This window comes from Siniperca chuatsi, linkage group LG13 (genome assembly GCF_020085105.1).
Source record: "Siniperca chuatsi isolate FFG_IHB_CAS linkage group LG13, ASM2008510v1, whole genome shotgun sequence".
Lineage (NCBI taxonomy): Eukaryota > Metazoa > Chordata > Actinopteri > Centrarchiformes > Sinipercidae > Siniperca > Siniperca chuatsi.
In genome coordinates, this window is record NC_058054.1 from 6,291,002 (window position 1) to 6,313,100 (window position 22,099).

Below are 22,099 nucleotides of genomic sequence, written 5' to 3' on the forward strand. Positions count from 1 at the left end.
ATTTCCCTTTGGATTGTAATGAGGTAGAGCTATAGTGGCATAAAATGGAAATACTCAAGTGTAAATGCCTTGAAATTGTACTCATTTAATCAAGCACTGTTCTTAGTTACATTCCAACACTGATTTGTTAAATTGCAGTATTGTAGTATTCTAAGAGAAAGATCAGACAAATGTATTTTACTCTACTTACATTTAAGTTCTAGTCCATGTTCTGTGATATAATTTAGGATTGAGCCTATTTTCAGAGTACAAATCTTTGAATTGTACAAGTCTGTTTTCTTTACCAAACATAATCTCACTCAACTCAATTAAAGCTATATTCCTGAAGCGGTTTCAAAGCTTTAGAATGCAAAGTATGTACATATAGCATACTTTTATGTATGCAGCCCCTCCCCAGAATATAATGCAAACTGGGACAGTTGGTCTGGAATATACTGCAGTTTATTAATTCTAATTGATGTTATATTACATATTAAAAACATCAAGTAAAAATGGCCACATATATGTACACAGCAGCAGAAGCATGAGTTTGGGCCAAACTGAGCAGGACACTGTTGTGCTTTTAATTTCTACTTGGCTGGGGACAAAAGACAGATCATTCTTGTGCTACACACATCGTATGTGAAACGAAGCCACAGACACGCTCAAGTATTAACCTGTCTCTATGTTAAAGGTTTTAGATAGATACCCTATTCACCATAATGTGAGTGCAGTTAGCAATGTCAGCAAATTCATGTTAGTGTAATTAAAGAGTAACTTAACACTCCCTGAAAATTGTTTTTGGTTTAACTTCTCACCTTGCTGCAGTGATGTACAGGTGTACTCCAGGACCCAGTGACATCACTGTTGCAGTGTGTGGTTACAGGTGCAACAGAGCACATTTCTGACCACAGCCAACCACGCCCATCAGTGATGCTGGGACAGAGGTTAAACAGCCTTGAAACTTTAAACCAGAGAAGGCAGCAAAACACTGTTTTTTCAGCCTGGTGTTAAGTTACTGTTTAACAAACATAATACTCATAATACATAATACTGTGCCTCCAGAAGATGAGAAATCTTTTACACCAGGGGTGGGAAACCAGCTTTGTTGTTCACTGGTCCCTGTTATAATTTTTTGTTGGCCAAATAGATTTTTAAAACATTTTTCCAGCACCAAATGATGATTTGTTGTCAAATGAAGTTTCTAGCAGAGTAGACAAATATACCTGCGGCTGTGGGCTGGTGTTACTTTCCCAACCTAACACCTGATTGATATATAACAATCTTTGCATCTAAAGAAATCTGAGGTTACTACAATTTCAGTCTATACCTTAATATCATCTAGTGATATTCATGCGCAGGTGAATAAAAAGCATCTATGCACTGTACCTATTTTAAATGTGAACAATCCCACAATGTGCACAAACAACCACCTTGTCACCTTTTTGCCCAACAAGACAAATTACCTTTATCTGTTAAACATTCTGCCTTGGTCCACAGGATGTACTACTGTTGACCCCACCTAAAGCATAGTATTGTCATTTAAATGTAGATATAGGCAAGGGTGATTGGAGCCAACACAACAGATCAAAAAGAGATATCACACATACAGTACACTTGTAACAAAAATCAACATGGAAATAAAAGACAAAAATATCAAGAAATAAACTCCCTCATATGATAACATGAGATATGACACATAGTGTAGAACTGAACCTAATGAAATTACTCATTTGCCTTGAAAAAAAGATCTGCAAACACTAATTGTGGTGTGGTGGTGATATACTGAAGGTCTTTGTTAACATTCTCTGTTCTAGGCCTCTGATTCGGATTGATCGGTGGTGACGCAGCCGTTCAGCTCGCCCGGTCCTGTTTGCTCCTGGATGTCAGTCATCTCTCCGACGATGAAGGTAGGCTCCCCTCCTTTGCTGTTGGCCGAGCCGCTGTCCGGCTGCTTGGCCGCCTGGTTGGTCAGGGTGGGCTCTTCATCCAGCCTGCTGGAGATGGACCAGTAGAGGTGAGCGTCGAGTCTGGCTGCAGCCAGCGAGAGCTCTCGTGCTGAGCAGGAGGGTGTGCCCACCTTGGGGGAGGGGAAACATGAGAGCTGGTCAAATCACTAAACTATCAATTCTGTTGTCCACTTGATGAAGATATTGGCATAGCCAAGATGGCAAGAAGTGTCCCAGGGTTATAATTTAGTTAAAGAAATAGTTCTACATTTTGGGAAATACACTATTTGCTTTCTTGCTGAGAGTTAGATGAGAAAATTGATACAACTCTCATGTCTGTACAGTAAATACAGCCAGAAGTTGGTTGGTTTAGCTTAGCACAAAGACTGGAAACAGGGGGAAACAACTGGCCTGGCCAATTTCTGCCTACCAGCACCTCTAAAGCTCAGTAATTAACATGTTGTATCTCGTTTGTTTAATCCGTGCAAAAACATTTTTTAAAGGAATTCACGGTGCCCGGTGGTGGATTGTGTTACTTTTGGACAGAGCCAGGCTAGCTGTTTGCCTGTTTCAAGTCTTTATGCTAAGCTAAGCTAACCAGCTGCTGGTGGTAGCTTCATATTTAACAGGCAAATAGGAGCGTGGCATCAATCTTCTCACCTAAATCTCTACAAGAAAGTGAGTAAGTGTATTTCCCAAAATGTCAAACCTTTGTCAAAGTGGAGTTGAGATTCTTTTTTTAGTTTTTGTTACTTTTACAGTTTTTCATGTTCAGCTGTAAGCAGCTATAAAGACTCTATAGGTTACAGCACATAAGATTTGACAAGTATTCAAAAATTAACTCAAAATAATCTCTAGGAACAATACGAACTTTGGGGATCAATATGTGGAACTCACCCACAGAAGTCAAAATGGAACATGAATAGGACAATTTTAAACTCAGGTTGAAGCAGTTTTAAAGGGAAGGCACACATGTAGTCATGGGTGATCAGGTGCTTTTTATTAGATTTTTTGTGTATTGTTATTATATTACTGTTTGTGCTGTTGTTTTGTATGTGTTTTCCTGTTAAGTTGTGTGTGTTTGTATAAAAGCTTATCTAGGCATAGGATAGGATAGGCATAGGCTATAAAAGCTTTGGTGTGTGGCATTGGTCCATGCTATGTACTTGTCCCTACCAAAATACACACAAAAAAAATACTTAAGTAAGTTCCTGCATTGCCCAGCATGCCTTTCAACAACCCCAAGAGAACAAGTGTGAGAATCGAGCTGCTGGTTATACATGTAGGTGGAGACAGGAATAGGGATAACAGCAAGTTGTTCCAGTTTTCTTTACTCAAACACTTGTAGTAACATTCTTGTCTACTGTCAGTGGAAGAAATGGTATGTTTGCCTCTTCTGATAAATTACTAAACTGATAAAAAGGGACTGACACCAAAGCTTTAAATTGTTGAAGCATTTTATGCTACCAAACTCCAATGTGACTACACTGCTGATATGTGAACATGATGTCACATAGTCTATGTCTGTCCTCCTATAGGCAGAAAGGAATATGACCCAGAAATGCAAGGTACACTCCCAACACATATTGCCAGCAGCTGTTATATTAACAGCAAACAGGTGTTTTAGGTAGACATTTTCCTTAAAAAAATCCCTCATAGAAACATTTTTTACACAAGTCCTTAGCTGCTTTCTCAGGTTTGATCTGTAAAAGCTCATCTGTGACGGCTCACCACAGTTACCAAATCAAACACCCCTAAATTAGTCCTTATTACCCCAGCTTCGAAAGATGTTACCTCAAACGTGTGATGAAATGCTCCGTAGTCGATGTCAAAGAAGCCCTCTGCCAGTGACATCATCGGGCTGAACCTGTGACCCCAGCACACCTCCTCCGCTAGATAGGAGCTCCTCGCCTGACACGTCATCCCTGCACAAACAAACAAAAGCAGACTGATGAGTACATAAATTCATTGTGCCTCACAACATTTGTTCAGGCCCTTGTGATACATCAGAGGAAATAACTAGGGTTGTCTGTGTTTGGCTGTGGCAAAAATCTGAGCAGAAAGTCAAAGAACTGCACCTAAAACTCGCAGAGATAATTAATTTACCCATTTAGTTACAAACAATTTAATTGGCAAGCTGTCTTTATATGAATATTCTCTGTAGCCGAGATATGACTGTCAGCTACTTCTTTATAACTCTCCACAGCACTCTGACTAAAGAAATCAATATTTGGAGTGGGCAGAGAGGCCACCTTTAGCTCATGGAGACGCATCATGAATAGCTCTGATACTCTGAATTCCTGCCAAACAGTGAGAAAGAGTTGAGTATATTATCCTCTCAGAATGAATCTGACATAAGGCAATATGAGAAGGGGATAAAGAACAGGTACAGGTAACTGGCTACTTGTTCCTGCCCGACTCTGTTTATACCTGTTTGGATTTTTTTGTAGTTTTCAGACAGTAAGATAGCACAGGAAGTGCAAGTCAATGCAGCCAGCGACATGAAATACAACCATAAGTATAACATAGGTGTTAAACTCTGCGTCTAAATATGTAATCTCTGAGGGGATCTCTGAGCAGAGATAATGTGTTGCGCAGCTGGTGTGAATGATTTTCCCACTCAATATACTGTAAATCCAGACCTCTAAAGTTTTGATAAATTTGGTAAAAAAACCTCTTGAGACTGGGGGGGTGTTTTGAGCTTCAGAAATGAAAACTGAAATGGGTTTGAGCCAGAGCAAAGTTCTAAGTAAGTATAACATGACACATTCACATTTTAGGCATTTAACTGCAAGGTAACAGTCCATAAGGCGTCAGTGCCTTGCTCAAGGGCAGATGAGTGTTCACTGGCACACACTGGCTGATGTGGGGATGGATACGGTTGTGGATGGTCTTCTTGCCTGCTAAGACACCTTGCTGCATATGATGTAACACCTTTTAATCTTCTCCCAGTACAAAGATTTTAAAAGAACGCTGCTTTAGTCAACTGTTAAGTGAGGAGGACATACAATATAAGAAAAACAAAAACCATCCACATGTCACTTACTCCAGTGATTACCCTTCAGTTTTGTTCCCTGTTATATAACACATTCACTTACATATATTTATATCAAAATATATATGTATATTCCCACCGTAATCACAACATCATAAGGGAGATGGAGAGCTCAGACATCCTGGAAGGGGAATTTCATTTTCTAATGCACAGTTTTGGACAGGGTTTACTTTCTGTAAAACAGTGATGGTATTACTGTAATATCATACAGTTGTATGCATCTACAAGATTAATTTCCTAATGCTCAATTCTTGCACTTGCAGCCAAACATGCATTTACAACATAGAGGCCATTAGAACTTTACAGTCAAATGAAATTGCAAGGTATTATATTCCATACAATACAATGCTGTTAAGTTGTTATATTTTATAACATTTTTATCATTTTAAGTCACAAAATTGCCTACAACAAATCATATAAAGCCCTTGAGTAATAAAATATTGTTAATGGTATTATTTATATGGTCTGTACCTTAATACATTTTAAAGTGTAATTATCATCAGCTCAGTATAGCTACATTTATTTTTGTCACTATCTCCAGTGAGTAACCCTGTATTCATTCACTGCACAGTGATTTTTAGCAGCACATGGTTTTTCATTTCATATGCATGGAAATGCATTCCTGCTCAGTTATTTTTATGTTGCATTTCGTGATTAACATTACTTTTAAGATTACTTGCCAGCAGTGTTGTGCATGAACGTGCTCAAAGAGCATTGAACGTGCTCGTGTTTTTGGTGAACGGTGACCTGAACGTATCCGTTTGCAACTAATCAATCATTTCACTCCCGCCAGAGATTTTTTAAATGACACATCGAGCTGAAGCTTCCAACCAGTCTTGGGAAATATCTGTGAGTGAATGATGATCACAAGAAATCATTAAAGGGTAAGACGAGCCAACAGCCGCGAAGTTCCTCCACCCAGGTCAAACTCACAGCTTTTTGTAAAGGCAAAAAATGGAAGAACGGAATGGAATGAACGTGAACTAGTTCATTTTTTTGTACTGTGAATTTAGTTCAAAATTCAAATTGTGAACTATGAACGTGGACAAGTTCATTTTAATCTGTGTGAACTAAACTTTGAGCTAGCTCTTGTGTAGTGTGAACTGAAAAAATAAATAAATAAATAAATTCTACGTGGTCTTTGCATTGTGCCTTTACTTAACTGTCCCTAAAAGTTCGCGTGAGCTCTATTTTTAAATAATACTAGTCAGCTGTGAGCATGGAGCCCTAGGGAAAATGATTTACCAGGGACAGATGGATAATTTTGGTGTTTGCATTCTCATTACTTTATACATTATTATATTTAACCCATTCCTCACCAGTTGCCTCCACCATTCCCTCCAGGATGACCACGATCTCAAAGTCCTCTTTCTCCAGCTGGGCCTGCGACATGTCCCAGAAGGGCGAATGTGCATCAATCTCATGGGAGATCACCAGCGGCGAGACCAGGAAGAGACGATCATCGCCTGTCTCAAAGCCCACGCTGATGTCTGTCTGGTCTAACGGGATGAACTCACCTGAAGGAGACAATAAAATGGGAGGTGAGAAAAGGGAAGGGAGGAGAAGAGTTTAGAGGAGAGCTTTTCTTTATCAATATGCTTTTGCACAGATTGTCACAACGATCACATCAAATTTAAAAGGAAGAGATTAAAGAAACAAAAGTTCTTATAATTAGGTCGTCATTTTCCACCTCTGGTACTTGTAGTAGAGGTACTGTAGTTGTCATAGTGTAAACAGCAGTAATTGTACAAGCTGTTGAAGTAGTAGTAGTAAAAATTTACCAATACTATGATTAATTGTCTTATCTGGTAGCCTCACCCTCCTGAGTCTGTTTGGACTTGATGAGCTTGGCCCTCATGTTGGCCCCTACGATGTGGGAGCTTCGAAGGTCGCCCACCCTGAACATCAGACAGAGCTTGTCGTCTCTCAGAGAGATGACGGCGTGTTTGGAGAACACCAGAGTCTCCGCCCTTTTGTTGGGCTGTGAGATCTTCACAAACATACAGCCGACCTGGACAGAGAGGAGGGAGGGAAGGGTTGAAAGGAGAGGTGAAACAGACAGAAGACAGACAGAGTTCATGCAAAAGGCTCAAATATTTGCAGTAACTGGAAAAGCAGAGGATTATTGCAAAATGAATGACTTCTCTTGTTTTTCATAATTAACACTGACATAGACTGTACAGCTGTAAATATTCATCGTGAGTGCTAAATATGAAAGCTTGTTCATTTTTTCAATAGAGGTTGCTTTTTCCAGTTTTCAATGTTTGAAAACAGTAGTGACATAAATTAACCTCTGACTCAATAACTTTTTAATATGCATAGTAACGTCAACGTTAGCCAGCCAACGTTTCCATCAGTTGCTAATTTGGCATTTGGCATGAAACGTGCAAAAACATGATTCTGCTTGGACGTCGGTGTGTGGATTCGTCCTCATCAAAAGAGTGCTTTCTTAATGGGAAAATTCAAGCTCCATCACACTAATATTCTTTTTCAGGAAGCCTCGAATTAGTGTCATTTCTTCTGCATAGTATTTATGCATACATTCTTCTCTATAGTCTCAAGGACAAAATTCATATTTTGATTTGATTCAGCTGAACTGCCAGGAGGCCTCCTTCTAATCAAACTGACTCAGGTCAAACAGTATTTACATGTACTTTCCTGTTTGTTTTAGCTGCATAGGTGCCTTTGAGAAAGGTGGGGTTTTGCCAAATGGAATTTGAACATTTGACTAAGAATCTGAAAGCCAATTTTGTTTTTCATTTTTCTTTAACCTGACCTCCTGATGTGCTATAGCAGGTTTGACAATCGCTATGTGTTAGATACGTCCTCACCAAGGTCAGCAATAATTCAGTGGGAGTATGGCAAAGACATCCAGGTTTTATATTTCCTATATTATGGTTCTTATATACAAAAAATGACTGAGAATACATACTTTAACATTATGTGAATTTCAATTGATGTTTCATCATTATAATATGCTTTAATAATATTTTTAAATTAGTTCAATGTAGAAATAATTCTGCACAAATTACTATATATGATTATGTCCTCTAAATTCAGGTTTCATAACAAAATATTGAAACATTTGATTTAGAATTTTCTCTGTAAAGTCAAAATCAATCATGTCAAAGTCAAAATCAAAATACTGCATAAGATGCAGGAAAGGAAGTAACATATTCTATTTTCCTCAAATTAACATAATAATCTTCTTTATTAACAATATTATTATCACAACGAATAATACCTACAAAATAATCTGAATCTGATCATGTTTGCTATTACCACCAATGATTTCTAAATATGATTTTCCCATTTCTTAGTCATGTACCACCCCTGGTGCTCACCATGAAGGCGTTGACCATTGAGCCCAGTATAGCTTGCAGCAGCAGCAGCATGGTGCCCACTGGACACTGGTCGGTGATGACTCGGTGGCCGTAGCCAATGGTGGTCTCTGTCTCGATGGAGAAGAGGAAGGCTGAGATGAAGCCGTTGACATTGTTGACGCACGGCGTCCACGTCTCGTCCTCCAGATGGTCCAGATCACCCCTTGGGAAGAAAAGAAGGAGAATGTGTGAGAAAGGGAAGGGGGGGGAGGGTGACAAAGTGGGTGTCAAGAGGGAAAAATAGACAGAGAGCGAGAAGATTTATATTTTTAGAATGGAGGTGCAGAAATATATGTATGACAACCCATCTCTCCCTTTTATATTTACAATCTCCTTTCATCTAATTCTTTTAATGAATAAGATGTAATCCTATTCCTCATAGTAACCATAATGATTAATCGAACATTCATGCTGTCACTTTTTCTCAATGCTGCAAAAACCTACTTTTTCCATCATATATAATCACATACAGCATCTTCACTATATCTTCTGGTCTTTCAGTCCTGCAACACTAAGAGTCTGCAGATTTTCTTTCAAACTACTCACTACACAGGCTAATGTCCCTGATTAACACAGCTCCAGCCAGAGAGGGAGAGCTAATTAATGAAAGTGGTGTTAAGTAATTTATATAATCTATGACTTTTATTGACCTGTGTTGGTGACCAAGGAATTGCAGCAACACCGACAGCTCTCTGGCACAGCTTAAGGTGGCCTGTAATTGATATAAAGAGGTCACGATTTTATGAGACGAATACGTTAGCTAATTAGAGCAGGGATCCAGCAGACACATCTTTTTGTGAAGAGGTAACATCATGATGAAATACACTGTAATATTAATATTGCTTTGACATCTGCTTTTTTGGCTGAAACATTTTTGAGCCTTCGTTTCAGAAATGTCTTGTAATGCTGGTCACTCGCTCGCAGCATCATCCTCCATCTTTGCGCTGTTGTCTCGTAATCATTTCATTAAAGGAATAGCTTGACATTTTGGGAAATGTGAGTATTCGCTTTCTTGCAGAGAGCTCGATGAGGAGATTGATACCACTCTTATATCTGTCCGCTAAATATGAAGCTACAGCCAGGAGACGGTTAGCTTAGCTTAGCACAAAGACTGGAAACAGGGGGAAACAGTCAGCCTGGCTCTGTCCGAAGGTTTAAAAAAATCTGCCTAACAGCACATCTAAACCTCACTAATTAACACCTTATATCTTGCATGGTTCAGTTATTGTATGTGCTAAACTAACCATCCTCCTGGCTGTAGACAGACATCAGAGTGGTATCAATCTTCCAATATAACTCTTGGCAAGCTAGTGGATAAGTGCATTCCCCAAAATGTGAAACAATTCCTTAAAGAAGCAAGGAGAAGGAGGAGGAAAGAAGAAAGCACACAGCTAAGGAAAGCCCTGTTCTTGGTTATACAAATTTTGCAACAATGTCAACAATACTCTTGTCATTGGGGCTATAGGACTTTTGATCTTGCTCACTGTCATTGGGATTTAGCAACCGTAGTGTTCAAGTAGAATGAAAATCTACAGATTCCCCTATGGCTCAGGACCGAAGAAATTTAAATAAATAAACTTGTTCCACCCCCTTGCTCAACAATCTTACCTACAGTAGGCTATGAGGTACCAGATGGCCCCGAAGAAGAGCCATGTGACAGCATAGGCCATGACGAAGACAAAGAGTGAGCAGCGCCAGTTGAGGTCCACAAGCGTGGTGAAGATGTCAGTCAGGTAGCGATAAGTCTCCCGCATGTTACCGTGCTGCACGTTGCAGCGACCGTTCTTCTCCACATAGCGTTGTCTCTTACGCCGAGTCCGGGCTGGTGAAAAGACGGGTTGATGGGGCACCATGTGAAAGAGGGGAGGGAGAGAGGAGAAGTGACACAATCTGGTTACAGAAGTTTGAGTTAGAAATATAGAAATACATAAGGATGAAAAATGGAAGAAATTGCACTTGTGGAAAACACATACAGCGTGAGCTTTGATGCTTGTCTATGCTTGAAACAAGGTTGAAGACAAGTCTTCACAGGTGTCTCTGTTTCAAAACCTATCGGTACCAAGAAACCCCTTAGAAAACTTCAAAAACACATACAAGGCTGGCTTTCTAAATTTCTGAAAAATGTTGCTATTTGAAGATACAAGTTGAATGAAGGCACCTAGAGCGATTGGAGGATAAAGAGAGGAAGGTGCCAGGGACAAAACGACTTAGAGAGATGCAGTGTGGCTCAGAGGAAAGTCAGGCTGGTGAAGAAGGGATAACAGAAATGAAAACAGACAGGTGAGGAAAAGAGAGGAGATGAAGTACGATGGGACAACATCAATAAACACTCGGAAAAGAAAAGCTACAACAGTGGACTTGAGTTACTGTACAACCCTGAAGGCAACTTTTTCTATGTAGAGAGCCTCTTTAGTGTGGGTGCACCCAGCCAGAACTGAGATTATGACACATGCAGGATGCAAAACTATTCTTTTTTTTTTGTCACAACAACAACAACAATTGATATCAATCAGTGTGTATCCCAGTCAACCTATGGAGTTATATCTTAAGGTTTACAGGAATAATTCAGCCCCAAATCTCTTTCAGTCTTTCTGCCTTTTCTATGATACATTTATTGCTGTATGTTGATATTTTGGTGCAAATTGAAGTCTTTGCTCTTATGCTTTTTGAGAAAGTGACCAAACTTATCTGCCACTGATGTTTTTGAAAGGTCCACTGTAGCTTTATTGTAAAATGTATCTTGTTTCCCACAAAAACAATGAACGTCCAGATCTTTAATTAACAGTGTTTTTAGGTTTTAGGGTTGATTTTTCCTTTCACACAGATGTACAGCTAAAAGGAGAGAAACGGATGCAAACAAAGAGCAGAGCTACTGGAGAAGCCTAATGAAAAAAGATGCGCAAGACTGTCAAAATCGCTGAGGGATGAAGCACTGCAGCACGGTCCAAATTACAGGAGATTCACAATTGCAAGAGAGATGGGGAGGAGAGAAAAGTGCACAAGTTCAGTCACTATGCAGTATGTGTATGTTGAGTGGTAGTCAGTAGCTCCCAATCTCTGGAGGAGTTAAAGGAGTCAGTAATGATTTACTTGCAACCTTCATTCAGTTTTCTCCAGACTTGAATGAAGTGAATAGAAAGCTGCCATAACATTTTCGAAACATTTATTTCATAATTAAATAGGCCATCAAGGACGGGAAGTCACATGCAGAGTCACTCACCCCACCCGAATCGTCCCCTCTCCCTCTCCTTCTCCTTCTCCGGCCCCTGGGTCTTCTTCCTGGGCTGATTGGCGTTGGCCTCCCGCTCAGCCAGCTTGGCCTGGAACGACCTGTTGACCTTGGCCAAGGGCGGAGGGGAGGGTGCCGTCTCTGTGGTGACGACGTGGCCCAGCTCCTCCGATAGGTTGAAGACTTCGGTGGAGGCTGTGGCCTCGGTGGCCACCTCCACGTCTTCCCCTTCCCCCTTCTCCTCCACAGGGAGTGAGAGGGAGTCCGGGTGGGTGGGGAAGACCGAGTTCTCCAGCGCCATGGCCTGTGTGTGTATGTCTGTGTGTGTGTGTGTGTGTGTGTGTGTGTGAGAAGTGTATTAGCGTGTTATTGATATCCTCCCTATGGCAGACTCTGTCCAGTGACTACTGATTGGACCATTTGTATGCTTGACTGAAGCCTGGAATATAGGAGAAGAACACAATGATCTGTCACAGTAATTCACTGACAAATGACTTTTTGAAAAGAAATAGCTTTTCAGCTTTGTCCCATTAATTTCTCTTAAAGTGCGATTGCCTTTTCAGCATTAACAACAAGGCCAGTAGGTTCTGTGTTTCTTGCCATACAGATTTGACTTCCTGTCTCTGCCTGTTTCATCATTTCATCCCTTTTAAAGGCAAAATAAGCAAAAGTGAAGAAGGAAATCTCAATGCTTGAGGTTGAGCTTACAGTTTTGGAAGTCTTTGGAAATAGACATGAAGGGAGAATACATTTGTGTTCTCTTTCTCTGAAGTATGGCATATGCACATTAGAGCCACTTTCACTGTTTTGCATGTTTCATAAAGCGCCTTGAGGTAGGTGTGTGTGGTCCATGCATATGTGTGTGTTGTATAACTGAATTTATGCTACAGGCCTGCTGAGATTTCTTACATAAGTCCCATTTAAGTGTAATAAACTGAGTTAAATATGTATGTGGACAGTGAGACATGGTGTGTCTCTGAGATATGGACACAGTAAAATGGAATCCTAGTCCTCAATAGCCTTGGATGATGCATCAATTTGGACAATTGGCGGATGGACGCAAGAGGAGACTGATAGTGACAATCATGATGACGCACTACGCCTGATGGATGGATCAGAAATAGCCTCTATTAAAGGGTGTCTGTTAGCCAGCCAGTAGACTACAGAAACCAAAAGGCTAAGCTTGTGGATTAATGTCAGACAGCTAAGAATGAAGAAAATCTTACCTGCTCAGTGTAGCAACTTGTAGATGTATAGGACCTGGATTTGGCAGATGTTTTTTCATAAGAAAAACAAAAATCTGGTCCAAGAACGAACCGCGATTGGCAGCCTTGGTTCAATGACACCCATTTCTGGTGTTTACCAGCGACGCAGCATCAGTCCACTCCAGTTCGCTTTTCCAGGAAAACAAAGACCACCTCGATCCGACCTCAGCATTCACAATAAACAGAAAAACGCACACCGCATCCACTGAATAATCAGGCATAAAAATGAAAACCCCGGCAAAAACAATTCTAGTAAAATGAGTTCGGCATTTGTAGAACATGTGTCGGGCAGTGGACATGCGAAATGGTGGCAACAGGATAACCCGGCAGCACGGAGAGCTCCATCATCTATGCATCTGATGGAGTCAGTCAGGTGTGGAGCCACTGAGCGGCGGAGGATGCTGTCATCAGCCCAGCCCCTATCAACCCTGCCTGCCTCAGACGCTTCTCATTTCCACAACAGAAAGGAAAGTCATCTCCCTCCTCTCCGCTGACTGTCAGACTCTCAGCATCTGCACACAGTTCAGAGATGAGGAAATGCAAAGGCCTTTTTTTGTGACGCAATTACAACGTAATAACGCAAATATCTCGTAATTAATGTAGGCTATAGTATATAAGCCTAGAGTAGCCTATGCTATAGCTTTTTTGGATTGTCTTTTAAATATATGTTTTCCTTTTAATGCGAATCTATTTTTTGTCTCTTCTACAAGGACATTATTATGCCAGACTCCTTAAAACCTGATGAATAATTTATAGAGCCTTGTTTTCACTAGTGAAACAACTTCTGCTGATATCAGATACAGTCACGCGCTACATTGTAGCATCAGCGGTATCAGTGACTTCATTATAATTAGCGTCATGTTCTTTAAGCGCTGTTCGGCCGCCGGCCTCTAGGTGGGGGTATATGTGTTCCGAGAAGCCGGTCAGCGGTCTTCCTTTTCCAAGATGTCGGTGTACGGGCCAGTGGTGAAAATTCATCCAGTCGTTCTCGCTTCTATCTGCGACTCTTACGAGCGAAGAAATGAAGGAGCGAGTCGTGTTATCGGGACCCTGTTGGGTAAACAGAAACTTGAGATATTCGTCCTCCGTTGGGTCGACCGCCTTGTGATTAAACGGGGGATGGATTGCTAGCTAATTTTAGCTTACCTGCTAACGCATGCTGGCTAGGTTCAGTCCAGTAGTAGTTAACCTACATCTGGCTAGCGTTAGCCACTGTTAGCTAGCCAAAACAGCTAAGTTAGCAGCATCACTTGTAACAGGTTCAAATAGTTACGCAGTTGAAGTCATCTAGCCTTTCCTGATTATTTTTTGTACTGATAGGACATGTAGCAATCAGGATTGAACGTTGTTATTAGTGTGGATGTTAGCCGTTGCCTCTGGTTCGTCATGATTTTAGCCTGTTGAGAAACTTAAAGCTAACAATGCGAAGGCGGACAGCTAAATAATAATGCCTCATTATGTAACATCTGTCCTTCTCAGGCACCACTGACAAGCACTATATTGAGGTGACCAACTGCTTCTCTGTCCCCCACAATGAGTCTGAAGATGAGGTATGTTGTTAAACTATTTATTCACAGGATGATTGAACATCTCCACTCCCACTGGAACATTGTAGTGCTACAGCAGCTAAGTCACATCAGTCACAAATACTACATGGACAGAGATAGATAAGAAATAAATTAACATAAATAACGTATTTTAGAAACTTGCTGAACTAAAAACTTGGACCTTACCCTAACTCGTGCAAGTCTTGTATTGGTATGGCAAGGTGCTTTATTGGAATTGCATAGAAACTCATACAGGATCTGGTCCTGCAGAAGGTCAATATGTCCTGCAAGATAGTGAAGTGAAGGACATCTCAAAATAGAGGACTGTGAATTGTTCTGCAGGACATTTTGTAATGCATGCACAATACCTGTATAATTCCCACAGGTCTCCTTAACAACTGAAACATATTCTTGTGGGACTTTTTTGTAAGGGAGTGGTAGCTATTGTATATAAGTAATGAATTGAGAATTTGGGTAAAATTTGGTACAGATAAAAGGTAGTGAATATGACATTGTTGAGCTTGTTACAAACATTTTTAGACCTAGATGGCTGCCTCATATTGCATTGTAAAAGAGTGAAGATCTTTTGTAAAGAAGTGGCCATTTGTCAAGTTTTATCCTCTTTGCCAACAGGTTGCTGTGGACATGGAGTTTGCTAAGAACATGTATGAGCTCCACAAGAGGGTGTCACCCACTGAGGTGATCATTGGATGGTGCGTCAGTCAATAAAAAAATGTGGAATTTCAAAGATTGAAAAAAAACAAACACTTTTTCTCACCACAGTGACATTTTGTCATCACAGGTATGCCACAGGCTTTGACATCACAGAACACTCTGTGCTCATCCACGAGTACTACAGCCGTGAGGCCTCCAACCCCATTCACCTGACCATGGACACAGCACTGCAGAGTGGCAAGATGAACATCCGTGCCTACGTCAGGTTGGCCGATCTTACTGTCATATACTCTTTGTTTATGTGATCAGCTACAGACTGAGTATGTGTGTTTTGAATGTGCTTGTGTGTCTCCTACACAGTGCGCAGATGGGTGTGCCAGGAAAGACAGTTGGTGTGATGTTCACCCCACTGACTGTCAAGTATGTCTACTATGACACTGAGAGGATAGGCGGTAAGATTACAAAGAATAAATAACATTGACAAGAAGAAACAGATGCTTCCTGACTAAATATCTGTGATTGTGAAATTGTGTTTTTTCCAATTTGTCACGGGGAAAATATTTCTATCACAGTGTCTAAAAGAACTTAATGGTGTTCATGTCAGTGGAAAGTCAACTTAGATACTGCCAATAATATATTTTTCCAGTGTCTTTTTTTTTTTTTTTTTTTTTAAACTCCTATCTCAATACTTGGCTCTCAGTTGTAACATTGTACACTAACGCTCCCGTCGGTCTGTTGCAGTGGACCTTCTACAGAGGACACGTGTAACTCCCAGTCGCACCAAGGGGCTGACCTCTGATCTGTCCCAGGTGGCTGGCTCTGCAGCCAGGGTACAGGACATGCTGACCACCGTGCTTGCATACATTGAGGATGTGCTGGTGAGTATTAGAGCAATTGGAATTATGGTGTGACTCAAATGTGAATAGTCCATTGTTTCCATATGTACAGAATGATAAAGCAATACCTCCTGCACTTTGTATGAATCCGTTGTGTCTCTAGAGATTATTTATGAAGTGATCAAATTTAACACTGATAGTAGCTGTAAAGGTAATGCTGTTCCATCTGTCTCAGTCCGGCAAAGCGACAGCAGATAACAGCGTGGGCCGCTTTCTGATGGACCTGGTCAACAAGGTGCCCACCATCTCAGCCGAGGACTTTGAGAACATGCTCAATTCCAACATCAATGTAAGTGCTCCTCATCAGCTAATTTCTCATATAAACAAGTACAGTTTTTCTAATTACTGCTGATGGTTGTTTTTCCTCACTGGATTCGGTGCATCCCCTTCAGCCTTCCGTTCTTTATTTACTTGCTGCGCTCAGGGTTGTTCTGGCACATTGGCACTGTACCACTGATAACAAGAAGCATTTAATTACATTTTGCTTCCTATTATTAGTGACCTCCTGGCTCCTCTTGTCTCATACTTCTACTTATCATTTGTCCAGCATACACAGCCAACTTAGTTGTTACAGCTGTAGTCGGGGTCTGTCTTTCTGACCTCGTAGTCCTTGACTTTAGCTTGTAACGTTGTTGAAGGAGCATAAGCATGTTTTACTCACGTTATGTCACTATGAATAAGATTGAAATAACAAAATGTAAATGGTTTGTTTTGTTGTTGCAGGACCTGTTGATGGTGACCTACCTGTCTAACCTCACCCAAGCACAGATTGCTCTAAATGAGAAGCTGGTGCTGCTCTGAGGGGGATTTCTTTAAAGTGGTTCATATTTAATTTTTGTATTTTTTTTTTTTTTTTTGGCTGAGATGAATAAAGATGTTAAACAGTCATACATTGTTCACCCTTGGTAATATTGTAATGACAAATAATGCAATTTGGTTTCTCACAAATGGCTAGTGAACATTACGGGAAGGGTTGTATTGCTAATGTAATTTGGCTTTTTGAATAAATACTCCAGTGTCACATATTATACAGCTCACATTTACAGATATTAACTCCTTGTGGTGCAGCCTTTATGATGTTTGACATAATATTGAGATGTATTAAAATGTTGATTTTTATTTTTTAGGGCTGCGAGTAATAATTATTTTCATTATCGATTAATTGGCCAGTCATTTTCTCAATTAATCAATTCATGGTTTGGACTATAAAACATCAGAAAAGTGTCCACAACAATTTCCTAGAGCCCAAGTTGACTTCTTCAAATAGCTTGTTTTGTGTACAACAATCCGAAACCCACTTACTGTGCGATCTACATAGTGTAATAACTGATTATCAAAATAGTTGCCATTAATTTTTGACTGAATAATTGTTTCAGCTGTAGTTGATTTGTATTATTTTCCTTTTTTTTTGATGGTGCTCAAGACAGAATTAAGGTGGTATAACGTGACAGTCTGAAACAAACAAATGTCTCAAGATTTTAATGTAACAGTTGATTTTTATTAATTCTCTACATAAATATACATTCAAATCAGAAGCAGAAGTAAATCAAGTCAAGTAGCAAACCCCTTGTGACAGGCCATGCCCGGCCTGAGATGAAGCTTAGTGCAAAAAAGTGGGCATGAGAAAGTCACACATTAGAGCCCGTCTAGGTAGCACATGTCAATCTACAGTATCAGGAAAAGGCTGCTGATTTCATATTGCTGAGTTGTTGCACATTCACACTGGGATCCTCAGGGTTTCGTGTCTGAGTCGGCGCCCTTTTCAGCTTTGCACTGAGGCTTCACCATCTTCTCCACGGCAGCGTAGCTCTGCACCGCACGGTCGTATACAGAGTCTCCGGTTGACTTTGCGATGGCCACAGCCTGTTCCGGGTAGTAGAGGGAGGCGCTCACGGCCACCAGGCCCGCCGGGTAGACGAGCCTTTTAATCCTGGAACCTCTGGCAAGAAACAGCCCCAGGACACCGGTGAAGCCGATAACTCCTGCCCGGGGATAGAAGTCCTTCGGCGGGTTCTTCAAGTAGGCGTAGGTGTCATTCCCAAACCGGACGACACGTTGAACTTTGGGTTTGATTTTGTTATAGGCGCCCTGGTACCAATCCGTGTACGGCTCTACTAACTTCCTGAGGGAGGCGACACTCTGCTCCAGCTGACCGGCTTCAGGCTCCGCATACCGAGCCTTCTGCTGAGGAGCGGTGTATAAAGACAGTTCATCCCGGTGTAACGGGGCGGCCGCCTCTTTCTCCCCGTCTCCGGCAGCAGCTAACACGGTGATCGGCAGCAAACTCAGAGCTCCCGGCATGGCACTACCTGTCACCTTCAACATGATCCCTGCGGGCCATGCATTCACTACGGTGTCTGAGGAGGGACATGACTGTTACTCGAAGCGATAATCCGTCTTACAGTTGCTATTTGACAGACGGTTTTTTTACGCTTGAAAGCTATTTCTAGGTTTTTATTTGTAAGTGATTGTTAATTAACTATAAATACGTATAAGGATAATAGGCCTATGGTTATTTTATTATATAGGTAGTCAATGGTGGAAAATATAAGGATTTATGTTATTGTGAGGTACTTCTATACCTCTATTTTACTTCAATTGGGAAATATTGTAGTTTTTGCTCCACTTCCTTTACTTGACAGCCACTTTGCAGATAAAGTTTTTAAATACCAAACATGATGATCTTATAATATATGATGCCTTGTTCTAGATTAAACTGTATATTAAGTAGTTAAACAACATATAAAGTAGTTAAAATTAGCCCCACCTCAACCAACTTGTTGCTACATGTTAATGCATCAGTTATGTTGTTCGGATATTATAATACAGCACTGAGATGGCTTTTGCAATACCATTTGGTTGGTTACCTTTTCCTTTTTTTTTTAGTTTTTTTTTTTTTTTACCTGGCTGTTACCGGTCTTGTGCTTATTACACTTAGTCTGCTGTTAACATCTTGTAATCAGTTTAACGGCGTTGTTTTAAAACTCTCTACCTCTAGTTTTTATTTAACACCATTCATTCATTCATTCATTCATTCATTCATTCATTTGTTCGAGGGTTGGTTTTCGTATGTGACGTCACTGGTTTCCATGGCAGCCTGAAAGCCTGGTCTCCAGGGAAACGGAAAGCGTCAACAGCAACAGTCCATACGTTCAATCAGCAATATTTACACATTCAGGCTAACGTTAGTGTTTATTGGATAGTTTCCCCCATTTTTACCTGTTGCGGTTTCGAGGGAGTAGTAGGCTTGTTGTTGCTTTTTTTGGGATTTAAAAAACAAAAGCGTGAATTCGTGCTATTCCTGATGGAGTGTCTCGGAGTGTCATCCGTTCAGAGCCTACAGGCTCTGTCGGCCTTGTTATCAGCGCAGCAGGAGGACGATGATGATGATGATGAAGACTGTAAAGTATGATATTGTACACTCAGTGGTGATATGATCTCTATTTAGTCTGCCCAGAATTTAACTGTTCATTTAGTTCACTCTTTCTAATGGTGTTGTGTTAATACTGCACGTCACAAATAGATATAAAGACTCTTTAAAGGAAGTTACAAAGTAATGCTTTTCTGAAAGCCCATTTTACTGATAATTGCCTTCTAATGACTGCATATTGAATGACTGGAAGCCATTAGTGTGGAAGCCATTTTGTTTATTTAAGGCCTAAACTCTGTTAGCTTACAATAACATAAATTAATCTCAACAGAATCTCACAGCTTGTGCGAGGCTGGGTCCTGGACACATTGGTCCCCCACCCAAAAAAGATAAAGAAGGTAATGCTTTGTAATTCTTGCACATAACTCCTAAAACATAACTCCTAGGTCAGGTGCGCTGATGAAAGGAATGTGTGTGCATTGCTGTTTATTTAGTGTCAACTGCATATGTGAAGAAGAACAGCAAAGATATCTGGAGCGAGGAAGAGGTGGCTGAGGGCTCCCAGTTTGATGATCTTGCTGACCCGCGGCCACAGCCTGAGTAAGACCACAGGGCGGAAAGAAACACACACCAAAGGGTTGACTGATGTATAATGGGGTCAAACAATGGGAAAAGCAGACATCTCCATAGTACTTTTTTTTCACCCATTCCCTCACTGAGCTTGTACCTTCCACTGAGGTCAAAAAAGCCCTCATCCTCTCGCTTTGAGTTTATTTGAGCCTTAAAACCAAAAAGCCACACTGTCCTATGTAAGGGTTTAACTCATAACTTTCTAACTATGAAACTTCTTTCCACTTTTTTTTTTTTTCAAAAAAACAAGACAGGTCTTTAATTATTACAAATCCTTGCCATGGTTACCCTTGTGCTATAAACTAATTACATGAGTACAAGGGAGGGCGAGACTGCTTGTAGAAAAGTATTAATCACAATTAGATACCACATTTTCCACTCTCCACTGACCTCAGCTGACACTCACTTCAGCCCGCTTCTGTCTGTTCGTTGTGGTTCCCTATTGATTCTGTCTAATGTGATTTTAAAGAGATTAATGCTGTATTGATTGTGTGTTTTTGACTATGCCTGCATGAGAGTGTGGATAACTTTTGTGTTCAGGTATGAAATAATCCTGAAGCAGAGTGTGGGGACAGAGGATCTGTTCTTGGGCTTGAACGGAAAGGACCCATCCTCCATGTGCTGTGAAGCCATGCTGGTAACTTATCGACCGCCACAGGAATTTTATACTTCACTCGATGAAAAATGAAATGTACAAATATGTGATCAGAGATAGAAAGGTAAAAGGATTCTCCCATTGCCAAGTGTGGGCTGGTTTCAGAAAATTAATTTCAATAACTAGTTAATTTCAGACTCAACAAAGCTAATAGACATTTTGAAACAACAGTATAAAAAATGTTAAGGGGCATAAAATCCAACTATTGAGTAGCACAGACAAGGCAGAGTAAGTAACTGTTTAGAAAATAGAATATTATATATAATATATTTATAAATATAATATATTTAGAATACTACAAATCTTTCTTTTTTACCATACAGTGACTGAATCCAGGAAAGAAATTTCACTTTTACAGCCTTAGATAGTTTTTCAGACCCTGTATTACAAGTGAAAAAGCAGTGTATATTAACAATAGTGAGAAAATTACATAACTTGGGTAACACAACACAATACGAGCGGAACATTGGTATCCTTTCTGAATAAAAGTGAAGATTAAAATGTGCACAGTGTACAATATTAAAGATACTGACTTTTTCCCACTCTTAGGTGAAAATCAAACTACCAGACACTAAAGCAACAGATGTGGTCCTGGATGTAAAAGAAAAGTTCCTTGATCTACGGACGCTAAAATAGTAAGGGATGCTTTGAAAATGTTCTCTTTCATTTTTAATCCCCTCAAGACGGGGAAGCAGCAGCTCAGACCAAACGCTCCCATTTCCAGACATTTCCTTTTAATCAGAGATTTACATCATGATCTGAGCTTTGATTGCTGTTTCACACTGCTCTTAACATCCTCCTCTCTCATATACATACTCCGTCTCTTTAACCTGTCTTCTCTCCTCTCTTCAGTAAACTGGGTCTTCATCTCCCACATCCGATCCACAGCCACGGGGGAAAGGCTCAGTTCTTCAGTGAGAGGCAGGAACTAGAGGTGACTCTACCACTGAAGCGCCCCATGGATTTTATCAACATGCAATAAGAAGGAACAGTGTACAGAGGAGATGACACACACACACACACACACACACACACACACACACACACACACAGTTTTTATGTGTCAAAGAAAGAGATGGTTAGAGAAATGATCAGCATATGCATAACCTGTTTGTTTTCAGTAATTTACGTTCTGTGAATGTTGATTTCATGCTATTGCTACATCTGTCCCCAACTGATTCTGACTATTAAACTGCCTTTCAAATTACTATTTTTTTGTTATTATGTGATCGCTTTATTATTGGATAACCACAGACCACAGATGGTTGTAGATGGTAAACCCAGGTAAGCTTTACCCATCATTTTAGGCTGATTATTACGGATGGTATAATCATAATGAACAGAACAGCAGCTACTGCAGACTGATATTTAGAATATGGGGCATTTAAGGGGAAAGGCATACATTAAAGGATGTTTCAAGTCTGTCTTAATACAATACTCACATGCCCATATGTATGTTGTAAGAG

The 22,099-nt window shown here is 40.4% G+C and overlaps 4 protein-coding genes across 4 annotated transcripts; 2 read left to right on the top strand and 2 right to left on the bottom strand.

The window, feature by feature from the left end:
- Positions 1–423: 423 nt before the first annotated feature.
- Positions 424–13,610, bottom strand: kcnj9 (potassium inwardly rectifying channel subfamily J member 9). Its single transcript, XM_044220708.1, has 8 exons — positions 12,822–13,610; positions 11,587–12,034; positions 9,975–10,188; positions 8,328–8,529; positions 6,802–6,994; positions 6,303–6,500; positions 3,723–3,853; positions 424–2,059 (listed from the first exon to the last, which is right to left on the bottom strand). The coding sequence occupies exons 2-8, from the start codon at positions 11,894–11,896 to the stop codon at positions 1,793–1,795; spliced, it is 1,515 nt and encodes a 504-aa protein (XP_044076643.1). The 5' UTR covers positions 11,897–12,034; positions 12,822–13,610; the 3' UTR covers positions 424–1,792.
- Positions 13,611–13,758: 148 nt separating this feature from the next.
- eif3f (eukaryotic translation initiation factor 3, subunit F) lies at positions 13,759–17,097 on the top strand. Its single transcript, XM_044220713.1, has 8 exons — positions 13,759–13,917; positions 14,340–14,410; positions 15,041–15,120; positions 15,210–15,347; positions 15,443–15,534; positions 15,824–15,960; positions 16,154–16,267; positions 16,702–17,097. Exons 1-8 carry the CDS (start codon positions 13,806–13,808, stop codon positions 16,777–16,779), a joined length of 822 nt encoding a protein of 273 aa, XP_044076648.1. The 5' UTR covers positions 13,759–13,805; the 3' UTR covers positions 16,780–17,097.
- Positions 17,098–17,454: 357 nt separating this feature from the next.
- apooa (apolipoprotein O, a) lies at positions 17,455–18,379 on the bottom strand. The gene has a single exon (XM_044220715.1). It carries the CDS (start codon positions 18,301–18,303, stop codon positions 17,710–17,712), a length of 594 nt encoding a protein of 197 aa, XP_044076650.1. The 5' UTR covers positions 18,304–18,379; the 3' UTR covers positions 17,455–17,709.
- A 695-nt stretch (positions 18,380–19,074) lies between these two features.
- On the top strand, positions 19,075–21,841 carry dnaaf6 (dynein axonemal assembly factor 6). Its single transcript, XM_044220716.1, has 6 exons — positions 19,075–19,384; positions 19,680–19,746; positions 19,843–19,948; positions 20,519–20,615; positions 21,183–21,268; positions 21,486–21,841. Exons 1-6 carry the CDS (start codon positions 19,283–19,285, stop codon positions 21,613–21,615), a joined length of 588 nt encoding a protein of 195 aa, XP_044076651.1. The 5' UTR covers positions 19,075–19,282; the 3' UTR covers positions 21,616–21,841.
- Positions 21,842–22,099: the final 258 nt, after the last annotated feature.

Excerpts from the sequence above, each read along its gene's own strand:
- kcnj9 (XM_044220708.1), bottom strand. The coding sequence starts at position 11,896 with ATGGCGCTGGAGAACTCGGTCTTCCCCACCCACCCGGACTCCCTCTCA. Across the intron at positions 6,995-8,327 it reads CAATGGTCAACGCCTTCATG|GTCGGCTGTATGTTTGTGAA; the intron begins GTGAGCACCAGG and ends CTCTCTGTCCAG. Across the intron at positions 3,854-6,302 it reads GGGAATGGTGGAGGCAACTG|GGATGACGTGTCAGGCGAGG; the intron begins GTGAGGAATGGG and ends TTGTTTGTGCAG.
- eif3f (XM_044220713.1), top strand. The coding sequence starts at position 13,806 with ATGTCGGTGTACGGGCCAGTGGTGAAAATTCATCCAGTCGTTCTCGCT. Across the intron at positions 13,918-14,339 it reads TGTTATCGGGACCCTGTTGG|GCACCACTGACAAGCACTAT; the intron begins GTAAACAGAAAC and ends TGTCCTTCTCAG. Across the intron at positions 15,961-16,153 it reads CATACATTGAGGATGTGCTG|TCCGGCAAAGCGACAGCAGA; the intron begins GTGAGTATTAGA and ends CATCTGTCTCAG.
- apooa (XM_044220715.1), bottom strand. The coding sequence starts at position 18,303 with ATGTTGAAGGTGACAGGTAGTGCCATGCCGGGAGCTCTGAGTTTGCTG.
- dnaaf6 (XM_044220716.1), top strand. The coding sequence starts at position 19,283 with ATGGAGTGTCTCGGAGTGTCATCCGTTCAGAGCCTACAGGCTCTGTCG. Across the intron at positions 19,385-19,679 it reads ATGATGATGAAGACTGTAAA|AATCTCACAGCTTGTGCGAG; the intron begins GTATGATATTGT and ends TAATCTCAACAG. Across the intron at positions 19,949-20,518 it reads GACCCGCGGCCACAGCCTGA|GTATGAAATAATCCTGAAGC; the intron begins GTAAGACCACAG and ends TTTTGTGTTCAG.